The 27,335-nt window shown below is 43.4% G+C and overlaps 1 protein-coding gene and 1 long non-coding RNA gene across 5 annotated transcripts in view; one reads left to right on the top strand and one right to left on the bottom strand.

Annotated features, from left to right (window-relative positions):
- Window positions 1-23,629, top strand: part of CLTA (clathrin light chain A) — a 24,394-nt gene extending 765 nt beyond the window's left edge. Inside the window, exons 2-7 of one of the 4 annotated variants that reach the window (XM_070431201.1) lie at window positions 10,034-10,071; window positions 12,146-12,263; window positions 16,632-16,743; window positions 20,988-21,041; window positions 22,186-22,221; window positions 23,183-23,629. In XM_070431201.1, the coding sequence (XP_070287302.1) occupies window positions 10,034-10,071; window positions 12,146-12,263; window positions 16,632-16,743; window positions 20,988-21,041; window positions 22,186-22,221; window positions 23,183-23,354 (530 nt within the window). In that variant the 3' untranslated portion in view covers window positions 23,355-23,629. The remainder of the gene's footprint in view (window positions 1-10,033; window positions 10,072-12,145; window positions 12,264-16,631; window positions 16,744-20,987; window positions 21,042-22,185; window positions 22,222-23,182) is intronic. The other 3 variants (XM_070431203.1, XM_070431202.1, XM_070431204.1) reach the window with 3 other exon arrangements.
- On the bottom strand, window positions 16,754-27,335 carry LOC139021044 (uncharacterized). The gene is made up of 3 exons (XR_011473395.1): window positions 25,186-27,335; window positions 24,778-24,892; window positions 16,754-16,988 (listed from the first exon to the last, which is right to left on the bottom strand). It is a non-coding gene; the product is annotated as an uncharacterized lncRNA (long non-coding RNA).

Below are 27,335 nucleotides of genomic sequence, written 5' to 3'. Positions count from 1 at the left end.
TCGTTTCAGACACACACAGACAAAAATGGCAGTGATGCGCTTAAGCACGGACGTTGTACAGAATGTTGGGTTATGGGGAGGAAAAAGGAGTGAACAGGAAACTCAGGAAAGATGGTCTAGCCTTGGAGAAAGAAGCCGGCCAAAGAGGGGTGAGAGTTTTGCCATTTTTCGAACGTATGACGGTAGGACTGCAGGAACTCTGTTTGCGCTGGACATGGCTTTGTTAGGCAGTGTTGCCTAAGCAGAACGAAAGATGAGAAGGAGGCGAATAGAGAGAGATGTGTGGCCTTTCCCCAGCCAAGCTCTCGGGAAAAAAAAAAAAAATCAAGCAAAAAGCGGTATGCCAATTTGACCCTTTTAATTTAATGCCTTATCTGTGTGTGATGTTTCGGATTGTCATGGTGGGAGGAAAGGATGAGTGGCAGAAATCTTTTCAATTATATAGGGAAGGAGGAAATTAGCTGGAAGTGAGACGTGGCTTTTCACTCACTTTTTTTTATTGATTGGTTTTAGAGAAAGAAACATGGATTGTTGTTCCATTTATGCGTTCATTGGTTGATTCTTGTATGTGTCCTGAGCAGGGATCGGACCTGCAACCTTGGTATATCAGGAGGACGCTCTAACCAACTGAGCTACGTGGTTAGGGCTTTCATTTACTTTTTAAAAATTCTCATTAAAGGAGAATAAGGCACTCGTGGGGCAAATGGGAGTTACTTTAAGGGGCCAAGCAATTAACGTAAATGAGAGAAACATGCTGGTGTGAGATAATGAGTGTTGGAGACTGAGTCTTTGGTGCATTAGAATGGTGCTCTTCAGAAAAGCATTCAGACTCAGAAATCTCAAATTACTGTGCCAGCCAAGCAGGATCTTTGGCGGGGGGGCCAGGGGGAGTGGACGTGGGGAGACTGCTCGTTTGCAGTCTCTGGGTTTTTATACTATACCATGCTGCCTCCTACCAATCTTACCCTTATGTGACAATGTGTAATATACCTGAAAATGCAGTTTATAGCTAGCAGGTTAGACTGAACTGGGTTGTGGCTGGGAGATGAAGTTGGCTTTAAAGTGATACAGGTGTTCTTTTGTTCTTGTGTGGTCTTTAACATTTGCCAAGAATCATAAAATGTACTTTTTTTTTTAGGTCCTTAGTTTACCTCCCTCATTTAATAGAAGAGAAAATGAGCCCTACAGAGAACTTACTTGCTTAAGGGCAAGTTAATAGCTGAGCCGTTTCCCCACTCTTTCACTGTATCATATTCCGTTGCAGTTTCATCAGGGATGTACTGGGATAAGAGATTGTCATTTCTGAAAAGCAGTTGTGGCTGCCCTGGGTAGGACAGTGTTGGGCGAAGTAGGCCCCCTAGTCAGAAGACTGTCCTGATTCAAGGACATTGTCACCTCTTGCTCACTGTTGTATCCACAGTGCCTAGCAGGGGGTCTGGACATAGATACTCACAGAAAAATGGGCAAAAATGTCCATTCTTGGTGATTGGCAGTTTGAAAAGATAAAAGGGAGAAAATAGAGTTAGACTCATGGGTCTTTGGTGCTTTAAGCTTTCAGCAAAGGGAAGGAAGGGATGATTGCTGACTTAGTTCCTAGGAAGGACTTTCTTAGTGAACTAAGCATTTAGTGATTTAAAGCCTGATCTCTGACAGTGTAGTTGGAGTTGGTAATAGTGCAGCGGTCAGCACTTCCTTGGGGGATTAGAGAACTAGTTAGACCTTTTTTTTCCTTTTCTCTCACTCTTCCTCACCCTCTTTTTCCCTTTCTTTTCCTCTCTCCCCCTCCCTCTTTTCTCTCGCACTGTCTCTCTCAAGATTCTGTGCTGTCCTAGACTGCTTGTGTCAGTATAGCTTTTCAGGCCGCTTATATAGCCGCCAATGCCTTGACTCAGTTTTTTCTTTTGTAAAAGGTGCAAAACATACACTACATAGGTTGCTAGGAGTACATTAGAAAGCACCTGTAAGGTGCTTACACACAGTATACTATTACTACACACAGTACCTAGCTACTATTATTTTTTGGAAGTAGGGAGAGAAGGGTGTTACAAGGCCTATGGGCTTTCAGGGAGTGTATTGAGGAAACAGATTTTAGGAGGGAGCTCTGTATCCTCCTAAAGGCAGGAGGCTCTAACACAGCAGTTCTCAACCTGTGGGTCGCGACCCCTTTGGGGGTTGAACAATCCTTTCACAGGGGTCACCTAAGACCATCAGAAAACACATATATAATTACATATTGCTTTTGTGATTAATCACTATGCTTTAATTATGTTCAATTTGTAACAATGAAAATACATCCTGCATATCAGATATTTACATTACGATTCATAACAGTAGCAAGATTGCAGTTATGAAGTAGCAACGAAAATAATTTTATGGTTGGGGGGGTCACCACAACATGAGGAACTGTATTAAAGGGTCACGGCATTAGGAAGGTTGAGAACCACTGCTCTAACAGATTGAGGAGCATACAAACTCCTTCGGCCGTGGGGGAAAGGCCCATGGAGGATGGGGGCAGGCAGAAACCAGAGGGATTAGGCTTAAACCCAGGATGATTCCTTCAGTTATTAGGAGAGGTTGAAAAGATGCATACATAGGTTTAAAGATGGGAGGTAACAAGCCTGGTGAAGTGGTTCCAGGGATATTGAGGAAGAACAAGTGGTCAGGAAAGAGGCAGCCTAATTCTAGAGCTTTTGAAAACCTGCATTCAGGAGGGAGGAAAATAAGAGGTGATTAAGGAGCTACTAAAGGAGTATGGCAATGAGGCACTATTTGGTATGTTTCTGTCAGGTTCTTTCTTGGAGGAGAAGGAAACGGAGGTACATGAATTTTAAAGGAAAGCTGGAGATGGAGAATTTTCTTGGTAGTGGTGAAGCTGACAAGTTCAAGGAAATCTCATGCATGGTATTTAGTAGTACTACCCATTTACTTTGTGCCAGGTTCTAAGTGGTAGTGTCATTCTATTTCAGATGAGAACTTATCATCATGGAATTTAAACAATGATCCTAACATAGCATTTAAGCTAATACATGGCTCCACTGTATTCAAACCCTGGTCTGCTTGACTTCAAAGGTTTGAGAGGTGGAAGGTGGGTTTGGGACAAAGCGTCTTTCATCTCTGGAATCATTTTCTGACCCTTGTTTCTGTCTGGATGTCCTAGACCAGTGGTCGCCAACTGGTGTCGGCGGACCACTGGTTGTCCGTGAGGTCTGAAAGATTGGTGACTGCTGCCCTAGACAGTTTCCTTCTGGAGCATCAGGTTGCTTAGCTTAGTTGTCCTAATAAATTACGGCGCCCTGATGTCCTTTCTGCATGTTTCTGTAGCAATAGACGGTCCTTTGACTTGGGCCAGTTGGATGTAAGTACAGTGGTAAGGTATCAGAGTTCAAAGCATTTGCCAATGGGTTTGGAAGAGTCTTCAGACCCAAAGGACAGATAGCATGTGACCTAGGAGGTATGGGATGAGAACTGCTCTTAGTTTTGTGATGGAATAGTGATCAAAGACTTTCCTATTGGGAATGGCCCTGGGCTGGAATATATTAACTGAATAGTTGGTGTGTTAGCTGTAATTTATTAACCAGAATGTCCATTTGGCTTGTAGGCTCTAGGATTAAAAATCATTTCTTTTCTGTCTTACACAAAAATAAATTCTGGGTGGATTAAAGAGAGGATTTTTTCCCCCCAAGTACCAGGAGAAAATTGAATATTTATCTTGGAATAGGAAAGGCCTTTAGCATAAAAGCAGATACAGAAATCATAAAGGGAAAATTGATATTGTCTACATACAAGTTAAGTTTTAGGTGTTAAATATCATAAACCATATAAAAAAGTAAATGGGGTAAGCACTTGTAGTATGAGAGGAATAATTCATACAGAGAGAATACTTAGAGATAAAAATGGGCAGAACAGGCAGATCAGTAAAAAGAAAATCAAGTGTCAGATTTTTAATTACCTCATAGGAAATAAGATCAGCACAACAAAACCACCTTAAGGTGTGGGTTTTTTTTTGCTATCAAATTAGCAAAAATTTTAAGACATTATAAAACTGTCTCAGTGAAGGTCTGAGAAATGGGGCACATGATTGGTGTTTAGAAACCTTTAAAATTTAAAATGTATATCCTGTGGCCCAGCAATTCTACATCAATAAATTTATTACTGAGGTTCAGTTTAATATCCCCCACCCCCTCCCAAATACTTTGATTAGTTTTTTTGGTGAACTTTATATTTCCAAAAGTTTATAGAGTACTTTTATTATTTATCACTGTTATTATTACTATTTATTGATTTCAGAGATGAAGGGAGAGGGAGAGAGAGATAGAAACATCAATGATGAGAGAGAATCATTGATCAGCTGCCTCCTGCACACCCCACTCTGGAGATTGGCCTACAACCCAGGCATGTGCCCTGAATGGGAATTGAACCATGACCTCCTGGTTCATAGGTCGATGCTCAACCACTGAGCAAGCCATGCTGCCTAGGCTATAGAGTATTTTTAATAATTATATGGGTAGGTGGATGCACAAACAGCTTGGAGTATAAAAAGCCATGACAAAAACTATGAGAAACGGATTTTTGTACTATCATAAATAAAGCATAGGAGTAAAAGAATTAGGTTACTGGTTCAATTCCCGGTTAGGGCGTGTACAGAGGATGGATGTTTCTCTCTCACATCAATGTCTCCCTCCTACAGATTCATAGCCAGCAGTTGAAACAGAGTAAAGCTGAAGTATGTTGGTAAATGCTTAGATCCTGCAGTTTGTGTTCATTTATCAGATGATCTTTCCTCTGACTTCCTGGCTTGCTCAGGTATTACACCACTTTTTAAAGGCTGGTTATTTCATAATACATGCATTTAATATTTTTCTTACATCTTTAAACAAAAAAATAAATTTAAGAGAAAATAGTGTCATCAATTATCTGCCCCTTCAAGAATACCTTATTTATTTCAAGGAACCCTATGCATAGTCTAAGGCAGGGGTGGGCAACCCCTGGCACGTGTGCCAAACGTGGCACGCCAGTAACTTTTGCTGGCACGTGAAACCCTCTCTTATAATCTTCCATTTACAATTTTTTCTTAATATCGACTTTTTTATTTTTCAGATAAATTCAATGTAGGTGCATCTTAGATAAATAAATAATTTTACATAACAAGTTATCTTAAAGACCATAGATATGGATTGATGAGAGAGGGAAAGAGCAATTTCTATGCCTCTGCCTTAACTCTCCCTGCCTTCCTAGATCCGACCAGTGTTTTGGTTTCATCCATATACGCTTGTGAATCTTTGTTCTCAGTGATGAATTTTGTTAAGTCCCGTAATAGGAGTAGCCTGACAGATGAAAGTAGTAGCTCGTGCATATCTCTGAAGGTCACAAAATATAAACCTGATGTAAAATAATCTCTGTCATCAGTGATGCAGCAGCAAAAGTCCCACTGATAATATCAAACGGAGTCATAAAGTTTTCTGTCGGACTATCAGTGTACATGTATAAATTAAAAAATAAATGTATCTTTCATCATCATATGCTGTGTTTTTGTCGCTCGAATGAATTTTATTATTTCTTCAAGGTTCTTCACATACATACACCTTAAGAGATATCAAGTAGGCGTAACATGTTCTCAAAAAATTAGGGTTGACACGCAGAAGAATTTTGAGTCAGAGATTTTGCTGGTTTTGGCACGCACTCACAAAAAGGTTGCCCACCCCTGTTCTAAGGTCATTTGTAAAGTGCTGATACATATAAGTTTGTGTGAGGATTAAAACTTAATGTATATAAAGTGTTTAATACTGAGCCTGGCACATTAGAAGCAATAAGCAGTAGGTGTCTTCATCCTACTAAAGTTGAGAATTTAATGATATAGAAGAATGGATTACTAAAAAAAAGTTATGTTTTAGGAGTCCAGTTTTGCTGAAAAATTTCATCTATACACATTAGATAAACCAACAGGATAGAAACCAAGGGGTTGAGTAATGAAATTACGTGGTATTTTCTTCTGTCTCCATTTTCCTTTTTTAAAAAACAATGTTTTGGTATCAGGAAGACATGCTGGGGAAATGATCAGTAAAAGTTTTCAGTACTCTCAAAGCCAAGGGGATGGTAATTGGGAGAAGCAAGAGAACTAAAAGAATGGGTAAAACGTTAGTGTTGATTTGGAAAATGGGCAGTTAAAGTCGGGTTTATGGGCATTCCCCGAAGATATTGCCAGTTCGATTCCAGACCACTGCAATAAAGCAAGTATTACAGTAAAGGGAGTCGTAATCGTTTTTATTACGGTTGAGGGTCTTGCCTTCAATTTGTAAAAAACACTATATTTGTGAAGTTCAATAAAAAAGAGGATGCCTGTAATTAGTTAGGAACCAAGACCAGAGGAGTGGTTTGATGAAATCTTTGCTTGTTAAAAGGAAAGCATGAGGCTGAGAGCACCTACCCCTAGAGGAAAGCTGTGTGAAATATTTTCATATATTGCCCTCGGAGGGCCTCCTGATGTTGGCCCATACTAAGTGCTTGGCATTCCTTTTATTACTTGAGTTCTTAAATCATTTAGGTTCATCTCTTCTTTCATCTTTCCTCTCCTACTCCATTCGATAAAATGTCATTGCAGTTTGAAAAAAATTGGTCAAAATAATGCAAGTTCTACAGAACTTATTCTATATAATAAAGATGTAATATGCAAATGGTCATTATGCCATGAAGCGTAACAACCAACCGTGTAACGACTGGATCACGGATCAGCAGGAGCGTGGGGCAGCGAGCTACAAGCCGGTGGTGGAGAGCTACAGGAGGGGGCAGGGCAGCAAGCTATGAGGGGGGAGGGGGAGGGGGGTGGGGGGAGCTACAGGGGGCAGGGCAGCAAGCTATGAGGGGGGAGGGGGGCGGGGCAGCTACTGGCGCACAGATTCGTGCGCAGGGATACTAGTGTGTGTGTGTGTGTGTGTGTGTGTGTGTGTATATATATATATATGAAAGCCAAACGACTAGAACCACCGATCGCTATGACGATCGCAGTGCAGCCAGCCAACCTCCCTCGGCCCCTCCCCCTGGCCTGATCAGACCCCACCCATGCACAAATTCGTGCACCAGGCCTCCAGTTAGCTAGTAAATGTGGGTCAACCAACAGATACAGAATACAAATTATGTAGGTGGAAGCTAAATTTTTTTGAGGCTTTTTAAGTAAATTAGAGCAGTCACTCCAGAGGAATAGTATGCAACCCTGTAGAGACTGCCTCATGGTTAGGTTAGGAACACATGCTTATCAGACTAGTCAGGTAATTAGTGAAACACAGAATGGGTTTGTGGGGCTTACCCTGGCCAGTGTGGCTCAGTTGGTTGGGCATCTCCCCATGCACCTGAAGGTTGCCTGCCTGATCCTGGGCTCCAACCCCGGTAGGAGGCATGCAGGAGGCAGCTGATCGATGTTTCACTATCACATCAATGTTTCTCCCTCCCCCTTCCTTTTGCTCTAAAATCAATTTGAATATCTTTTTAAAAAAATGGGGCTAGGGAGTACTGGCAAATTGTCCAGAGCATGCTCCATATGAAGGCTACCCTCATGTCCAACAGTGTTACCAATTCAGGAATGCAGACCCATTATTGCCATATCTTCTGTTTGTCTGCCCCTTCCCCCAAACATGGAAATCCTGATTTTGTGGAATTTTCTTAGTACTTTATATTTTAAATAAAGTATGTTCAGCATGTGGGCCACCATTTTGTCCTATGTGGATTGATAGTCTCTAGGTCTTACTTAGGCATTTTTTATATTTCTGAGGTAGACTTTCTCATTTGGTTATAAATAATTGTGTCAAGCCCTAACCAGTTTGGCTCAGTGGATAGAGTGTCGGCCTGTGGACTGAAGGGTCCCAGGTTCGATTCCGGTCAAGGGCATGTAGCTTGGTTGCGGGCACATCCCCAGTAGGGAGTGTGCAGGAGGCAGCTGATCGATGTTTCCAACTCTCTATCCCTCTCCCTTCACTGTAAAAAATCAATAAAATATAATAAAAATAATTGTGTCAGTAAGACTGGATTGTAGCCTGGCCATTGAGGCTCAGTGGTTGAGCATCATCCTGTGAATCAGGAGGGCACGGTTTGATTCCCGGTCAGGGCACATGCCTTGGTTGCAGGAGGCAGCTGATCAGTGTTCTCATCATTGCTGTTTCTCTCTCTCCCTCTCCCTCTCTGAAATCAATAATGTGTGTGTGTGTGTGTGTGTGTGTGTGTGTGTGTACACACACACACATACATACATACATACATACATATACACACATACACTAGAGGCCCGGTGCACGAAATTCGTGCACTCGGTGAGGGGGGGGGCTCCCTCAGCCCAGATTGGGAGAGTGCAGGCCAGGGGGAGGGACCACGGGAGGGCTCTAGGGCAGCGGTTCTCAACCTGTGGGTCGCGATCCCTTTTGGGGTTGAATGACCCTTTCACAGGGGTCGCCTAAGACCATTGGAAAACACATATATAATTACATATTGTTTTTGTGATTAATCACTATGCTTTAATTATGTTCAATTTGTAACAATGAAATTGGGGGTCACCACAACATGAGGAACTGTATTAAGGATCACGGCATTAGGAAGGTTGAGAACCACTGCTCTAGGGTGTGTGCAGCCCGATTTGCTCAGTCTGGATCAGCCAGACCCTAGCAGCAAGCTAACCTACCGGTCGGAGTGTCTGCCCTGGTGGTCAGTGAGCAGTTGAGCGGCCTTAGCATATCATTAGCATATTATGCTTTGATTGGTTGGCTGATTGGACAACCGGACACTTAGCATATTAGGCTTTTATTATATAGGATATATATATACACACACACACACATACACACACTAGAGGCCCAGTACACAAAAATTTGTGCATTGGGTTGGGGGGGGTCCCTCAGCCCGGCCTGTGTCTTCTCACAGTCTAGGACCCCTCAGGAGATGTCCACCTGCTGGCTTAGGCCTGCTCCCTGGGGGGATTGGGCCTAAGCTGGCAGTCAGACATCCCTCTGGCAGCCCGGGAGCCCTCGGGGGATGTCCACTTCCCAGCAGGGAGCAGGCCTAAGCTGCAGTTGGACATCCTTAGCGCTGCTGAGGAGGCAGGAGAGGCTCCCACCACCGCCGCTGTACTGGCAGCCGTCAGTCTGGCTTGTGGCTGAGCAGAGCTCCCCCTGTGGGAGCGCACTGACCACCAGGGGGCAGCTTCTGCATTGAGCATCTGCCCCCTGGTGGTCAGTGTGTGTCATAGTGACCAGTCATTCCCAGTTGTTCTGCTGTTAGGGTCAGTTTGCATATTACCCTTTTATTATATAGGATAGAGGCCTGGTGCATGGGTGGGGGCCAGCTGGTTTGCCCTGAAGGGTGTCCTGGATCAGAATGGGGTTCCCGCTGGGGTGCCTGGCCAGCCTGGGTGAGTGGCTGATGGCTGTTTGCAGGCTGGCCACAGCCCCTTCAGGATGGGGGTCCCTGCTGGGGTGCCTTGCCAGCCTGGGTGGGGGGCTGTTTGCAGGCTGGCCACAGGCCCTTCAGGGTGGGGGTCCCCCCTGGGGTGCCTGGCCAGCCTGGCCAGCCTGGGTGAGGGGCTGATGGCTGTTTGCAGGCTGGCCACAGCCCCCAGCCACCCAAGCTCCCAGTGGAGGCTGGCTGGAAGCAGGTATCTGGGGTTTATTTATTTTCTATAATTGAAACTTTGTTGCCTTGAGTGGAGGCTACAGCTGGCTAGGGCAGGCGGGAAACTTGGCTTCCTCCATCGCCGGGGCAACCAAGCCTCCTGCTTGCTCCAGCTCCGTGGCTGCCGGCCACCATCTTGGTTGGGTTAATTTGCATATAGTCACTCTGGCTGGTGGGCGTGGCTTGTGGACATGGCTTGTGAGTGTGGGGGAGGTACGGTCAATTTGCATGTTTCTCTTTTATTAGATAAGAGAGGGAGGGAGGGAGGGAGGGAGGGGAGTAATTTACAATACTTACCACATACAATACTATATTTTACTCTGTAAACCTTTGGCTCAGCATTTGACCAGCCCTGATTGACAAATTGCAATCTTATGTCTTGCAGATGCTGTTGATGGAGTGATGAATGGCGAATACTACCAGGTACAGAGTACTCTTAATTGTGTTGAATTATAGTGGTCAAGAGTCTTCCTTTCCTGTAATTTGAATGGACTGATTTAGGAAGGACCCCACTCCCTTGATTTTCCTGGATATATTAATAGCTGGTATGTTACCTGCCAAAGTAGAAGGATTCGAAGAGAAGTGACACTTATAGAGCTTCTTTTTTAAAATGTTATTGACCAGGCCCTAGTGTTAACCAGCTTTATTCTCAAGAAATTACCCTTGATGGTGATGATTATGATGATGATGAAGATGATGGCGGCTGCGGTGAATTTAAACACTCTCTGTGATGTGCTGTTTATACTTATTTAATTCTCTCAACAACCTGAGGGACCTGTACTGTTGTTATTCCTGGATTACAGGTGAATAAATTGAGGCACACAGGTTAAATCAGTAGTCTAAAACAGCGGTTGCCAACCGGTGGTCTACGGACCACTGGTGGTCCGCGAGGTCCAAAAGGTTGTCGACCGCTGGTCTAAAGTAACAAAGGCAGTAAGTATGTGGTGGGGCCAGCATTTGAACCTTTTAAACCAAGGGCGAACTAATTTTTACTTTTTCTATAAAGGGCCACATAGTAAAGATACTAAGCTTTGTGAGTTAGAAGGTCTGTCAAACTACTCTGTTGCTACAATATGAAAGCATCCATAGACAGTACATAAACAAATGGGCTTAGCTGTGTTTTAGTAAAATTTAATTACAAAACAGGTGGCAGGCCTCCTGATTTGTAGTTTCCGATCCCAGGTTTAGAGATTGGCCTTTAGAGTGAAATAGAATGGGGTTTAGATCCTGGCTTTATCCTTACTATAGGGATGGGGAACGTCTGGCCAGCAGGCCATATAAGGCCCGAACTTGCCCTGCCAAAGCATTAGGGGTGAGTTAAATGTTTGACCAAATATAGCTGGCTAATTTTTTTAAATGTGTTTTTATTTTAGAGTGAGAGGAAGGGAGGGAGAGAGAGAAACGCTGATGGGCTGCCTCGTGTACTCCCCCTATTGGGGATCAGGCTCGCAATCTGGGCATGTGCCCTGACTAGGAATGGAACCTGTGACCTCTTGGTGCATGGGGCAGTGCTCAACCAACTGAACCACACTGGCCTGGCAGCAGGCTAATTTTTAAGTTGATAATTCTCTGTGGCCCGTGAATGATGTTACAAATATCCAAATGGCCTTTGGCAGAAAAAACGTTCCCCATCCCTGCTTTACTAGCTATGAATTTGGACCTGTCATTTCTTTGTGCCTCAGTTTAATTCCCTAGCTGTGAAATGGGAATAAAAACTTGCTTTGCAAGGTGTTTGGGGAAGAGAGCTTTTATGTTCCTGATACATGAAAAATACTAATAAGTTAGTTACTACTAGTACTTTAAATAATTTTTTCCGCCTTTGTAGATAGTCTAGTTAGGTTAAACTGGTAATCCCTAGTTCAAGCAGTGAAATAATTCTCTAAAGATTAAGTTCTGTTTGAGTTTTTGTCAGTTTATTAGCTCCCAAATCTAACCCACTATAAAGAGCAGTCTGCGCACGTGCACGCACGCCTCATGATTGCCTGCCTTTTTATTATTTTCCTTGATGTGTAACTATTCATTTTCTTTTGGACTCTTCTCAAATTCACTATATTTTGATGAAGATGGTATTAAGTGACCTATTTCCTGCATTGTATAATAGCATTTAGGTCTTAAGGTCTAAGCCTTACTCTACTATGTACTTACCTTTGTTACTTTGAAAATACCACATAATCTCTGTGTCAGGTCAGGAAACCAAAACTGATAACAGTGTTTCCCAGTAACTCCATTACTCACCTCCCTGACTTTCCTATCTCCCACTCGTGTCCCATTTATTAACAGATAGGATAACAACTACTCTGCCTCTTCCTGGGCTGTAAGGATTAAGTGTGGTAATGTTGAAAGCTCCCTATCAGGTTGTGTTATTGCTATTAAGGTCATCCTTCAACATTTTAACCATCTTTAGTGCTGTATATAACCAGGGGTTCTAACTTGGATGAAGTGCATTTCAGGAAGGAGTTTTTGGTACTGATAGAGTACAATTATGTTTTGTGTTAAGGAGAGTAATGGTCCAACAGACAGTTACGCAGCTATTTCACAAGTGGATCGATTGCAATCAGAGCCTGAAAGTATCCGTAAATGGAGAGAAGAGCAAATGGAACGCTTGGAAGCCCTTGGTAAGGAATCCCTTTCTGTCTTTGGGTATCTGTTTTCAGTGGAATAGTTGACCTTGACTCTCCTTTTATTCCTTTGTCACTTGAATTAGCCATTATGTCCTTGTCTGGTGTTTGGGACGTTAATCTTTCTAAACCTGAAGGTCACAAGGCTACTCATGTGGAGATCCTTAATGACAGGCTATTGTGTAAGGATTAGGGCAGCCCAGAAAGCAGCAAGTAGATCCGCTCCTCTCACAAAGAGCAGAGTGGTGCTAGGGAAGGGAGCCGTGGACTTGGAGTGAGAAGACTGGGTTCAAGGCTCAGCCTTAGCCCTTACCAACTGTGCACACTTTCTTGCACAAACCTTGAAGAATCTGTTTCTTCATCTGAGAGGAGTAAGATCAGTGTTACCAATCCCCCAGGAATTCTGCAATGGTGTTTATGAGAGCGCTTTGTAAACTTGAAGTAGCGCTTAAGAGGAAAATGTGAGCTATGTTAGAAAACATACAATTTGTTTTTCTTACCCTCATATCCCTGAAAGGTAAGTTTTTACACTTTTATGGGTGAGGAAAGTGAAAAGCATAGGTAGAGTAAGTTTTTTAATGACACAGATAAGAAGTAGAGTCCGAATTTCAGCTTAAGTCTGCCCTGTTTCAGAGTCCATACCCATCCCTTCAGCCCCATTGCATTTAGTATGCACCATCTCGTTAGGCAGGCTGAGCCGAAGATCAGCGCCAGCCAGCCTGGCCTAGTGTGAAGGGCTCTCTGTGTACATGAAGTGTCAGCTGTTGGGCAAGATCAGGAGAGACTTGGTATCTGTATAATCGGGTTAGAGAGTTATGGCAGAGTGTGGGTATTTTTTTTTCCTCAGCTTCTTATTAAAATTTCCAACAGAATAGTTCAAAGAAGATACGTGTATTGTAAATATACAATCACATACTTTTTTTGGTCCATTTTAAGAGATGGACATCATATACTTCATGCCTAAATATTTTATTGTAAATCTAGAAATATAACATTCTTCTCTATAACCACAGTGTCAGCATTATTTCTTCCTAGACACCACTGAACTCGTAAAAATATGACTCATTTTTCAGGTGGGGTAACTGACACCTAGAAATAGGAAGGGATGTGACCTGATAACACAGCCAATTAATGTAAAATCTGTTGCCTCTCCAACCCAATTTATGTGACTCACAATACTGGGACACTTATGTTTGAACCTTTACAGCACTATCCACTAGTCATTTCTGCAGTGATGGAAATATTCTGTATCTGTGCTGTGCGGTGTGGCAGCCACTAGCCACATGTAGCTATAGAGCACTTTAAATGTGGCTTGTATGACTGAGAAACTGAATTTTAAATTTCATTTAATTTTAATAAACTTAAATAGCCACATGTGGCTAATAGCTACTCTACTGGAGGGTACAGCTTTAGATAGATGAAAATAGGTCTTCATGGTGCTGGCAGCCTCAGCCCTTGCTTATTCTTTGTATAGCTCTTCTTAGTAGGCTTAGAGGCAGGACTTAACTGGTATTGCTACTACTAGATATTTTTCATGTTACAGAACCCAACTTTTTCTTTTCCCAAAGTTTAGCAAAGTTGTCTTGTTCGTGGAGAGTGTTCACTTTAGTGTCTGTGAAAATTGCATTTTCTTCTTCGATTATCAAATTGAACATTTGGGAAATATTCCATGAAGTGTATTGTCTTCTTAACTGAAGATATCTTCCTGAGGGAAGTCAAACATTTGACCTTACATTCTAACTGAATGAACTAGGTGTTTCTTCATTTTCACCTTTTTTCTTTGCAAGAACTGTGAGAAGGCACAAAATGCTAAGAATAGAGAACCAGTGTCAATGGTATGCAGCTTAGCTACTGGCTGTTGTGAAATAATTTGCTTTTCTGTGAATAGTAATGAGGATGGCCAGAGGAGACAGCTGTCAGTGTGCCTTGCTTTCTAAGGGAACTCTTTATCCCTCCCTCCCTCTTCTCTCTTCCATACTCAGATTGTATTATGGCTTGGATAGTTGTCTCAGCAAGCTAAACGTTTAAGAATTCTAAATTCTTATTGCCAGTGTCACTTCATAAATCTGTAAAAGAAGATAATTTAAAGGACTGTTTTATGCAGAACCTACAGTTTGTACAGATGGTAACAGTTTTTATTTAGACAAAAATTTGAGTAAATTTCCATGATATTTTATTCCTACTATGTAATAACATTTAAAAAGTTATCAGACTACACAGAAAGAAAATACTCCTCAATCAAAAGGTAATTTTTTGGAAGTAATCTCACCAGTCTTGAAAAGGAGACCTTGCATTTTGAAAATAGTATTTTCCAGTTTCTTGCCCCCATGGCACTGGCAACCCTCAGCATCTCCCATTGCATCATAGCACCCTCCATTCCGCATACACTTAGTGACGTGGACAGACATGCACCAGAAGTTTATATACTTGAGTCATCAGTGGAAAATCTGGGTAAAATAATTATCCTCCGAGCAATAGGTCACCTTCTGATAAGTTAGATAACAGGGTGAAAGTTCTTTTATAATGTGAAACTTGGAGTCTTTAGATGCTCGTAGGCTGTTTCTAGCAGTTACTGCTTTCTGCAGGTTGTTTCTACAAGACATTTTTTTGCAGAGTCCCTAAAATGCCCTCAATTGCTTCATTTCTTCCCTTGAATGGTTGTCATCACCACTGCTTTATACTCTCCCCCTTGAGGATACTAATTACAGGGTGGGCTCTGGCTCTACACTGTCCAAACTTCAGTCTGGACCAGTGGCTACCACCTTCAGTTCCATCGTAAGATTATTTCTTGGCTTGCTTCCCTTTCTGTCCCGCCCTCGGAGGCAGCATAATGAAGTAAGAATATGTGAGCTCTACAGCCAGACCTGGGTTTGAGTCCTGGTTTTGTCACTCACTGTAACCTTTATAAAGATTTCTCACTTTCTGAGCTGTAGTTTTTCTCATTGCTGACTATGAGACTACAGTTTACCTTCTTGGGATTGTTGTAAAGATGAAATGAGAAAGGATGTCCTTAAGAGCATGTTTTCAAGTGAAGTATCTGGGTAACTTGAGGTGTCAACTGCGGCAGTGGCTGTGACATACTGCCTTTTCTCCCACTATCTACTGACATGTGTCTCTTTATTTTAGTTAAATGTTAGGAAAACCCATATTTAAACCCGAAAAACTTCCTGCTGGGTGTGCATTTTCTCTAATTTCTGGAACCTTTGTGAATAACTGCTAATAATGATCCCCAACGCCCTGTAGTTCACTCCACTGGAGTTTCTCTTTAGCTCTGTCACAAACTCACTGTGCAGTCTAAGCAGAGATAAATATTTTGCAGTTCTCCTAACTCGAACATCTATATTCTACTGTTCCCTGGTTCCTAAATCTCTACCTCTGGTAATTTTCCTAATAGCATCCTGCTTCATAGAGGTGCTTCTGCCATATTTAGTTAAGAGAGTGCCATCTTGTGTTTTATAGAACAATTAATTGTCAACCTCAGGTGTGGGATATAAATTGTGAGATTTTGTTAAAAGATTATCTAATATGGCCTGGCTGGCATGGCTCCGTGGTTGAGCATCAACCTGTGAACCAGGAGGGCACGGCTCAGTTCCTGGTCAGGGCACATGCCTGGGTTGCAGGCTCGTTCCCCAGTGTGGGGCGTGCAGGAGGCAGCTGATCAGTGGTTCTCTGTCATCGTTGATGTTTCTATCTCTCCCCCCCTCCCCTTTCTTCTCTGAAAGCAAAAATATATTTTTTAAAAAGGATTATCTAATATGAATAGCCAACCCTGAACTAATATTGGCAGCATTGTTAAAGAATCATCTATAGCCCTGACCAGTGTGCCTCAGTGGTTACAGTGTCGGCCTGCACACCAGAGGGTCCAGGATTGGATTCCTGGCCAGGGGTTTTGATCCCCTTAGGGCATGTGTGGGAGGCAACCAATTGATGTGTTTTTCTCACAGCAATGTTTCTCTCTTTCTCTCTTTCAGTTCCCCTTCCTCACTCTCAAAAATCACTGGAAAAAATATCCTCCATGAGAATTAACCAAAAAAGAAAAAAACAATCTGTAATTGCTTTTTCCCTAGTTGGTGCCCCCAAAGGCTTGTTTCTATTAAAAGTCAGTATTTCCACTCTTGTGCCACACCCCCCCCGCCCCCGCCCCTCCTAAAGTCCTAAAGAAAAAACCAAAAACAAACTACCAACTAGTGATAGTGTCAGTGGACTGGGATAAAATGTGGTGAAACACCTTGGATAGAATCGCTGAGCAAGAGCTGGATGTACAAACAGGGAAAAATAGAATTTTTTCTCCCCTCCTGACTATTCTCCCAATATACATTTGCACAGGTTTTGTTTCATTTGTATCATTTTTCCTTTCTTTCAAAGATGCCAACTCTCGGAAGCAAGAAGCAGAGTGGAAAGAAAAAGCAATAAAGGAGCTGGAAGAGTGGTATGCGAGGCAGGATGAGCAGTTACAAAAAACAAAAGCAAACAACAGGTTAGTCCATGATGCTTCTTGGCACAGCTTGTATTCCAAGATTGAGTCAAATCCATTTCCAAAGCCAGGACAGGTTCTCAGCTGCTAATAACTCTTTTAGTGTGAAATGTGTTCGCAGGTTTTCGAAAAACGCTTGAAATAAAGGTTGCAAGTCTCTTGGTTCATGTGAGCATAATTTAGCTGTTAGCCTTCCCAGTTATAGTGAGTTTAGCTCTTCAGCCAGGAGTTTGATTCCTATGTACCACCTGTAATGGTATGATACAGCAGAGGAAAAATCATTTCATGGATCAGGTCCATGTGTAAAGATGTAACCCTGAAATGAAAGGCCGTTTCATGACTATAATACCAGGATCTTAGTCTGCTGGAAATGATGATAAATTTCATCATGTTGTATCCCCTAACTACAACCCCGCCCTCTGAAAGGTGCTTCACAGAGGAGTCTGTTAGCGGGGAAATGTGATTGGTAATTAGGTAGCCAAAGAAGGTCGTCCAACACAGCGACTTCAGAATTAAGGGTTCTCTGGGTATTTATTTGTGTCTAAAAAAATCTTGAGTTGACTTTTAAAAAAATGCTCTTGAGTCGTCGGGGGAAACATTCTCGTATCCCCACTGACCAGTAGCTGTGTCCTTAATGCTGCATGCCTAGCGTCCATGAGGAATTGGCTCAGGCAGAGGCAGCGCTGCTCGCCACGGTGTCCGTGGGCTTGCTTTCCCTGCTGGATTGACTTCACTCACTTCAGTATAAAGACAGGTTTGGGGGATAGTTTTAATTTTCAAGGTAAAGAGTCTTAGGCTTCTATCCTCAGAGGCAGAAGTGGGTTTAAGTGCCCATCTCTCTGTCAGCTCTATTATATGGAAATTTGCCAAAAAAGAGGGAGCTGATGGCTTTGCCAGCCAGTGCCATGTGGGGCAACCCTGGTAGAACAGATGGACTGTTTATGTAGCAGGCTTCAGTGATCTCCTGTTGGCCATTCTTGGTTCTGTCATTTGCCCCTCAGATGCCAGGTTTGAGCCTCTGTCCTGGCCACCTTCCTGTGGCGGATGCATTCTCTGTGCTTACTGGTTCCATTTGAAGTTCTGTGATAAGTATGGTGGGGACTGCTCTCAGGTTGGGGGCTTCTGCTGAGCTTGTGATCGCTTTGAAGTGCTGACAGGCCACAGGCCTCTTTATCTTCTGCTTATTCAAGATGGTTTCCCCCAGCTGTGAGTTCACAGCTCTAAAGAGAGATGAGTGGGTGCTTTGTATAAGACGCTGTTTACCCTAGTGTGTTGCCTTAGCCTATCAGTCTGCTCTGAAGTACTTGGCAAAACTGGGCTGACCCTCCCTGTTCAGGGTCCCTGAGGTTTAAGCAAGTTGACATTCAGATTCTCAGACTTAAAATATTATGTTGGGGATAGGTTTCTCATTGCAGAAATTTTTTCAAGCCAGTTTTGCTAAACTGAATCCCTTCTGTCTTTATACAGAATCGGTTGTCCTTGAAGAAACTGATTACACCTGTTTTTAGGAGCTGAGTCTTAAAGGTTTAGTCCATCTGGGCATTGATTTAGGGCTTGGTGTACTTTTCTTTATGTTGAATTTGAGGATGTTGGGTTGGATAGTCTCAGAGATGAATTTCAGGTACCAGAGAGAGGAAGAGAGTTAAACTTACCACTCATTGGAAATGTAGAACTGTTTAGAAATCAAATCACTTGCCTTGTAGAAGCCTTGCAGCAAGACAGGGCTGACCCTCAGTGTGTAAAGCTTGTGCCACACTAGCCACTGTCACCAAGGATCCAGGGATGGTTTTTACACTTCACGCCAATTCTTCAGTGGCTGAGGTGGAAGCCATTATAGGACCACTTTGGGGACTTCTTCCAATGGCATACACCCTCCCCTGGAGATTTCGACATTGCTTATGGCTCTCCCTTCCCCCATTTAAGCTTGACTCAAACATTAGAGTCCCATGGGACTAAAGTCTCAATTATCTGTTTAAAGTGACTTACCTTTCTCATTGTCTGTCTACAGGTAAATAGTGAATATTTTGAGGAAAGAAAACGAGGGTGCTCAATTCAAGCATTCTCATTTTTACTGGGTGATTCTTGCAGCAACTGGATGTTTTAAGGGGGACCACAAGGATAAGGCAGGGAAGTTTGAAAGAGGAGACTCAGGGTAGCAAGGGCCTATTTTAATGCAAGTATCTCAGGCTTCTTGCTTGCAGATGCCTCCGTTGAAGCCTTCAGAGCACATCTGTGCCAGGCACCGTGCAGGGGGCAGACAACAGTCAACAGACCTTGTCACAGCATCTCTACTCTGTCAGTCCTCAGACTGCATCTCCCTCCTTTTATCCTGAGTTGGGGCCTAAATGTCACTGCATAAGAGCCATGAATTAAGGGACAGTACATGGAAAAGAATTCTCTTTTCACAGGAGCCAGAGGAGTTTTTTCCTGTAGAACAACCCCAGACCATGTCCCTTCCTAAACCATAACAAACATTTCCCCTTTTATAGGTAGCTTTGGTACTGACCTAGCTTCACTTTTCTCAAGGCTTATAAAAGTTTGGGGAATCCGTGATGCTCAGTGAGGCATTTTTTCCATGCCCTCGTATCAGCCTCCTCAGATGCCTGAAAGCATTCCCCCTCCCCTCTCCCAGGCTTCCCTGAGCCCCTTCCTGCCTTGCCTGCCTGAGGATTGCTGCTCTGAGGCCCCTCTATCTGGGGCGTGAAGAACAAGCAGGTGGAGGGCCGGCTGTGTTTGTTGTATGAGATTTTCCATTTGTCCTGGGCCTGTAATCATGACAGAGCAGTGCTATCACAGACCAGCTCTTTTGGGGCTAGCCACAAAGGAGCCAGAGCCCGATATTCAGGCTTTTGTTGTCTTAGTGATGCCTTGACAGGAGTCATTAAACCTTTATTTTCTTCCAGCAGAAGCAAAACACAGTTGAAATTGATTAGGTTTAGTCCTTGTGTAAACTAAAAGGATTATGGGTTTACAAGCTGGCCTACCTTTTCTTTCCCTCACTTATTTTGCCCATAAACAACTGTTTTCCTACTGACTCACTGCGAGTTACAATCTTGCTGTTATTTTTGCTTTCTTTAAATTTCCACAGAACACTTCTATATGTAAACCAAAATGGTAAAGAAGAAAGGGTATGTGTGAGTTTAAAAATAAAAAATCACTAGCATTTCCCTTCAAATAAATGTTTGTTAATAACCAGGCATGATTGTCCTTTAAAAAAAATGTCCCTTCCACGCCTGTGTCCCAAACTGACCTGGCAAAGGACAGGGCAAGGCTCCTTGAGGGAGGTTCCCTGCCCACCCACAGTGGACGAAGTGGGCAGCCTGGGACAACAGAATCTAAGGCCAGCCTGTCCTCTGTGGTGTAAACTCCTCCACTCAGCATTCTGCCCTTTCCTTTTTGTTTCAGAGCCCTGCCATTCTGATACATTCCTGATGTGAGTGAGAGTTAGGAAAGAATTAAGTGCTGGCTTCCGGGCCTCACCTTGTTAAAGCAGTCAGGTCTGGCATGGACTGAACAGGCAGACAGTCTGTTCAGGGACACAGTAACCCAGAGCCAGACCCTAATCTGCAGTTCTTTCCACCAGACCACTTGCCTCCAGCTGCTTTTTTCTCTAAGGTGGGAATTTTGAAGTGGCCATATGGGTTCCTAAGATACTGGAAATTGATCCCACCCAGCCAATGTGGGGAAGCAGTAATTGGATAATCCAAGAAAAAACTGACTTTGGGACCTAGCTTGTCGGGTACACCCGGTGATAGTTACTGAGCCTGGCAGGGGGTGACATGGCTCACACCAGCTGGGAAGTACTAATATGCAGTGAAGAGGCAGGCAGCTTTGGTTGGGAGTTCTGCCCCTTGCCTCTTACTGCTGAGTAAGTTGCTTCATCTGTAGGCTTCCATTACCTCATCTGTAAAGTGAGGTGAGAACATTTAATATGTCCTAGGTTGCTGGGGTTGAGAACTGAACCAACATAGTGACTGTAAACGGGCTTAGCCCCTAAGTAGGTTCTTAAGAAATGCTTGTTGTGGCTGAGGGAAGGCAAAGGGAGAATCCCCGTGGAGCAGGCCAGCAGGAAACAGTGCCTGCTGGAGTCTCCAGCGCTGGAACCCTTGCTGGGTTAGGATAGAGCCATGGGAACAGCTTTCCCAGAGAAGTTGTGCCTCTATTGTGGATTTGAGATGTTTCTGCTTCTCAATGTTCTCTCTTTTTTCCTGCCTGCTTGCCTGCCTTTTGGATCTCTTGCTGTCTAGGGTGGCAGATGAAGCTTTCTACAAACAACCCTTCGCTGACGTGATTGGTTATGTGTATGTTGCAAAACTAATTCCTTTTCTTTTTTTGATTCTACTTTTCATTTAGAGTTATTGCACCTTTTATGCCACAAGTTGCTTTGCTTTTTAAATTATTTCAAACTGGCACTTCGGGGGCTAATAGGTGATAAACTGGGGTATGATCCAATGATTGTCTTGCAGAATCATGACTTCCTACAACTCTGATTGCCATTTTTCATATTCGGGGTTTTGGACAGAAGGAAGCTGACTCCCTTTCAAAATGTGGGTCATTTGTGATCTTGTCTGGGAAGACTTTGGGACTGGAGGGCTCTGACCTCTTGCTGCCACCACTACGTCCCTGCCCTTGGTGGGGAGGAGAGGTAGATGTCCTGGTTAGGAACCAGCGGGGCAGTATTTTCTACACGTGGTTTCTTCGAAGAATGTGGAGTTGGTTGCCTCTCCCTTGGGCAAAGGGGGTTGTCTCTGATGGGGGCCTGTAATGATTTCTCTATGGTCTTATATGTCAGAAATGGTTTAGTTGCCAACTTGTGATGCCCTGTTCCCTTGCCCTTGCTCAGAGAGGCCCCAGCTTCAAGGTCAAGGTAGCCAAAGCTGTCTGATACTAGCCACTTTGGCTTTTCTCCCCAAAGAAAATTGCATCTTCTCTGGAAGTTTTTTTTTTTTAGGGGTTCATGTTATCAAAGCAGTATTGTTGAAGACTTGGAAACTGTTCTTGCTGTTTCCTCCTTAAATGTTAGGACTAGATTTTGAGTGAAGAAACATGAAAGTGAAATGGAGGAAGAGAGGAATTTGTGGGGAGGGTGGACAACAGGCTGAGAGGCCTAGAGCCTTGAGATATTCATCCTGGTAGAAGACAAAACTGGGTTTCCTGGGCCCCCAGATGTATTTGCAACGAGACTTGTGAAATGCTGGACTTACAGGTGGTGTTGGATTTGATTTTTGCACATTCTCTCTGGAGTAGAAATGGAGACTAGAAAGGTTGAATCTGGGTTTGCTGGGCAGCAGGGTGGCCCAGCAAAGCCAGCTGCACGTTCCCAATCATAAATAGAGTGGCAAGGGCATGTCTAGCTTACTGACCATCTGCATTGAGCTCATTCTCATTTTCTATATCTGACCTAAAGTTTCTCTCCTTGTTTCTTTTCTTCTCTTCACCTTTAAGCACAAACATAAGCCATCCTTGCTACAGCCTAGAACAGTTAAGTAAATCTTTCTCACTGCCCCTAACTGTGTGTGCTCTGCAGTTGCAGTCTGTAGTGGCTCTGGCTTCAGCAGTGTTTGCCACGGCCATCCCTGTGAGTGCAACCCTTTGTCCCCACAGACCAGTCATCTCCATTGCTTCTGCTTTGCCCGTGATGCTTGTTGAAGTAGATGAATATAGTGTGTCTTCCCTCTTCTTAACCACTGTCCTTTTGAGCTATAGCTCCCACCAGCAGGTTCCCAAGTGGGGGTGGGCTGACCTTGACTGAAAGAATGTTAGAGCAGCATCCTACCAAAAAGCACCTAACATTGATTGGCTCTCCAGCCCCTGGGTGCCCACCCCTGCCACGTGTGCCCTCGGTGTGGTCCAAGGTACCTGGCTGGAGGGAAAATGGCTGAACTGGAGAATGTCCTAACAAACCCCTTCCAGAATGGCTCTAGTCTCTAATGCCTGCTAGCATGGGAGCTTGTTCTGAATTCCCTCTGATGTACCCTGTTTCTCTCCAGCCTTAGGAATAAATCCAGAAGCTGTAGCGCAATGAGTTGTGGGCTTTTTAGAAGTCTAAATTTACTTGAAACTTAGCACAGCCCAACATAAACAACTGTTCAAGTTCTTGACAAGCCTGCTGCTTTGCTTTTGTTAAAGAAAGCATTGTGTAGCTGGCTAAGGACTTGCTTTTTTAATGCTCTGTATCAGCAGAGACAGACACAGAGAGAGGAGCCCTGAAACCAAACACCTGTATTCCAACATTTTACACAGCAGTCCAGGCACCTTGTGCCTAGGAGAGCTGGCCACATGTCTGCTCTCGACTCTGACCTGGGCCAAGGGCTGTGATTCCTTAGAAAACCAGAATGCCATTAAGTCAGGCATGAAGATGCAGTCGCTTCTAGAACAAGGCAGCCACCAGGCAGCTCACGGGATTCTACATTAAACCAACATATTTTGTTGTTGCTTCCAGGGCAGCAGAAGAAGCCTTTGTAAATGACATTGACGAGTCATCCCCAGGCACTGAGTGGGAACGGGTGGCCCGGCTGTGTGACTTTAACCCTAAGTCCAGCAAGCAGGCCAAAGACGTCTCCCGCATGCGCTCTGTCCTCATCTCCCTCAAGCAGGCCCCCCTGGTGCACTGAAGAGCCACGCTGTGAAACACTACACCTGCAATATCTTAATCCTACTCAGTGAAGCTCTTCACCTAATTGGATTAATCATGTTGAGTTCTTTTGGACCAAACCTTTTGTCTTTAGAGTTACTCATTGTTTGTGATTGCATGTTTCTTCCTTCAACTGTGTTCTCCCGGGCAGAGAGGAGGGGGAGGTGGCAGCAGGGGGAGGGAAGCCTCCCATGGTAGCATCAACCCGTGCTTTTTGTGCATTATTCTGAGAATAAATTTGTTTTGAACAATAAACATGTAGCTTCATTATTGATCTCAAGATGTGCTGCAGTTTGGAGTGAGGTTCAAAGGAATGAGGAATTTACTTTTGTCATTTCTAAGGCCGAGGCAGCACAGTCATTGGGCCTCCACCTCTGCTTTCAACTAAAATAGCTCCAAGTTTCTATTGTCTTTGAAGTTTCCATTGGGAAAGGGAGTTCCCGGACTAAAAGTTAACCCCTCACCAATCTATATATTTTCTCCCAGATGGCTCTTGTCCGTCCCTTACTTTAGGGTCTTGGACGTACATTTCAGTGGCGGCGTCTCTGGGGGTACATAGACTATAGTGAGACCTTACTCCTTTGGATCCAGCCAGTAAACCTGAGTCAGGGCGGCATTAGTGTGTGACTAGCCCCATTACTCTGGATCCCCGTAGCACTTTGCTCATATTCATATATCTGGTGTCAAATATTTATCTAATTGCTGGCTAATACAGTAGACACGTGGCTGTTTAAATTAGAGTTAATTAAAATTAAAAACACATTCTAGTCCTGGTATATTTCATAGGCTCAGGGGCACATGTGGTTAGGTATTATCCGTATGGCACAGCACAGATTATAGAATATTTCCAGCACAGAAAGTTCTAGACCACACTGCTCAACACAACAGATGCTTCTAGGAGGCTGTGTTCTATTCAGGCATCAACACATTTGTTATGTGCCCTCAGAATCCGTCACATTTTAGGTCAGGGGTGGGGAACATCCAGCCTGCATGCTGTATAAGGCCCGAGAAGTCATTTAGTCTGGCCCTGCCAAGGCATTAGGGGTGAGTTAATTAAATGTTTGATCAAATATAACAAGCTATTTTTTTTCAATGTATATATTTTTTATTTTAGAGCGAGGGAAGAGAGAGAAACGCTGATGGGCTGCCTCGTGCACTCCCCCTACTGGGGATCAGGCTTGCAATCAGGGCATGTGCCCTGACTGGGAATGGAACCCGTGACCTCTTGGCGCATGGGGCAATGCTCAACCAACTGAGCCACACCAGCCGATAATTCTGTATGGCCCGTGAATGATGTTATAAATATCTAAATGACTCTTGGAAGAAAAAAGGTTCCCCACCCCTGTTTTAGGTGATGGTTCAAGTAACTAATAAAGCCACATTACCGAAATCTGCTTATTTACCTGATATTTCCAAGTTGCAAATTGACATAAACTCCTGTTAATACCACACTCTGGAGGGGGTAGTCTTGCCATTGCCAAGAAGGAAAGTCCACCAACACTCCCACTGTAGTTATGTCTGAGGGGAGAGGAGCCGCAATTATTTTTCTGCCTACCTCCCCTTTCCAAGCTTCTTAGCTGGGCATTCTTGATCTTGCCCACCTGGCCTCTTTACTCATTTCTTCCCATTAGCCACCCTGGATTGCAATCGAGCAATCACTCACTGTTGTTCACCATTTGTTACTTCTGGCCTTGTTAATGCCATTCAACGTGTCACAATCCAGTTTAAGAATTAGCTTAAAGGACACCTCTACAATGCCTTCCCTTACTCCTTCCCCTGAGCTCCTGTGGCCCTCTATGCCCACAGCTTACCTTTTGGTGTTATTCTGATGGTGCCATCTGGACTGGTCTTGCCTTCCATACCAAATGGGCTTCTTAAGGTGAATGTGACAGTTGTAAAATGTCAGTAAAGTCTCTGACATCCTTCAGATCAAGAGGTGACTGGATAATATGACAAAAGTAATGCCATGTGACTTCCAAGGCTAGGTCATACAGGCAATGCAGCTTGCCAGCTGATTTGTTGGAACACAAGCTCTGGTGGTCCTTGAGCATCACTCTGAGGCTGACATGCTGTGAGGAAGCCCAAACCAACCTACATGGAGAGGCCCTGAAACTACAAGCAGAGAGGTGCCTGGCCAGTCTCTAATATTCCAGCCTCCTGCTATTCCAGCTCCAGGTACTAACTAGAAGTACATCAGACACCCTGCATTAGAATTGCCAACGAGAGCCTTTGCCAAATTCCTGACCCATAGAAACCATGAAAGAGTGATTATTGTTTAAGCCTCTTAAGTTTTAAGGTGGCTTGTGACACAGCAATCAATAGTAAGTTGGGATTGTTTCTAAAGTCTACATTACCCACATAGGGCTACATAAAAAGGAGGAAGTAAGTTGTTCCCATGGTCTCATCGAGTGTTCAACATTTAGTTTCAAACCGCTTTCTTGGGGCCACTTTGCTTTTTATGTCAAATTTTAAATGTTATTCAACATAATACTGAAAAGTCATAGCCAGAACAATTAGGCAAGAAAAAGAAAAGGCATCATCCAAATTGGAAAGGAAAAACTACAACTGTCACTATTTGTAAATAACATGATATATATAGAAAACCCTAAAGCAGTGGTTCTCAACCTGTGGGTCACGGCCCCTTTGGGGGTCAAATGACCCTTTCGTAGGGGTCGCCTAAATACATCCTGCATATCAGATATTTACATTACGATTCATAACAGTAGCAAAATTACAGTTATGAAGTAGCAACAAAAATCATTTTATGGTTGGGGGTCACGTCACCACAACATGAGGAACTGTATTAAAGGATCGTGGCATTAGGAAGGTTGAGAACCACTTCCCTAAAGAGTCCACCAAAAAATTGTTAGAATAAATGAATTCAGTAAAATTGTAGGATACAAAATCAATGTATAGAAATTTGTTTCTAAATACTAATAAGTTATCAGAGAAGTTAAGAAAACAATCCCATTTACAACAATATTAAAAAGAAAATACCGCCCTAACCAGTTTGGCTCAGTGGATAGAGCGTTGGCCTGTGGACTCAAGGGTCCTGGGTTCGATTCCAGCCAAGGGCATGTACCTTGGTTGCGGTCATATCCCCAGTAGGGAGTGTGCAGGAGGCAGCTGATCGATGTTTCTCTCTCATCGATGTTTCTGACTCTCTATCCCTCTCCCTTCCTCTCTGTAAAGAATCAATAAAATATATTTTTTAAAAAAGAAAGAAAATACCTAGGCATTTAATCAAGGAAGTAAAAGATCTGTACATTGAAAATTATCAGACACTGGTGAAAGAAATTAAAGAAGACACAAATAAATGGAAACATATTTTTTTGTTAATCCTCACCAGAGCATATTTTTTCCATTGATTTTTAGAGAGAGTGGAAAAGGGGAGAGAAACATTGATGGGATAGAGACATATCGGTTGATTGCCTACCGCACACGCCTGACTGGTGCCAGGAATCAAACCTGAGATCCTTCAGCCTGCAGGCTAACGTTCTAAACATTGAGCAAAACCAGCTAGGGAGGAAAGATATTCTGTGCTCATGGGTTGGAAGACTTAACATTAACATATCCATACTACCCAATGCATTCTACAGATTGAGTGCAATCCCTATCAAAATTCCACTGGCATTTTTCACAGAAATAGAACCACCCTAAAATTTACATGGAACTACAAAAGATCCTGAATAGCCAAAGGGATCTTGAGAAAGAACAAAGCTGGAGACATCAAGCTCCCTGATTTCCAACTATATTACAAAGCGATTATAATTAAAACAGTATGGTACTGGCATAAAAACAGACACATGTATCAATGGAACAGAATAGAAAGTCCAGAAATAAACCCACACATGTAAGGTCAATTAACTTACATCAAAGAAGCCAACAATCATATCAAATAAAGGGAATATGCAAACTGACCATCACATGTCACAAAGATGGCAGCGCCCAGTCCCCTCAG

The sequence above is a fragment of the Myotis yumanensis genome, unplaced genomic scaffold (genome assembly GCF_028538775.1).
Source record: "Myotis yumanensis isolate MYYU_CA2020_CCGP unplaced genomic scaffold, mMyoYum1.0.hap1 SCAF_12, whole genome shotgun sequence".
Classification (NCBI taxonomy): domain Eukaryota; kingdom Metazoa; phylum Chordata; class Mammalia; order Chiroptera; family Vespertilionidae; genus Myotis; species Myotis yumanensis.
This window is presented reverse-complemented; position numbering and strand designations above follow the sequence as displayed.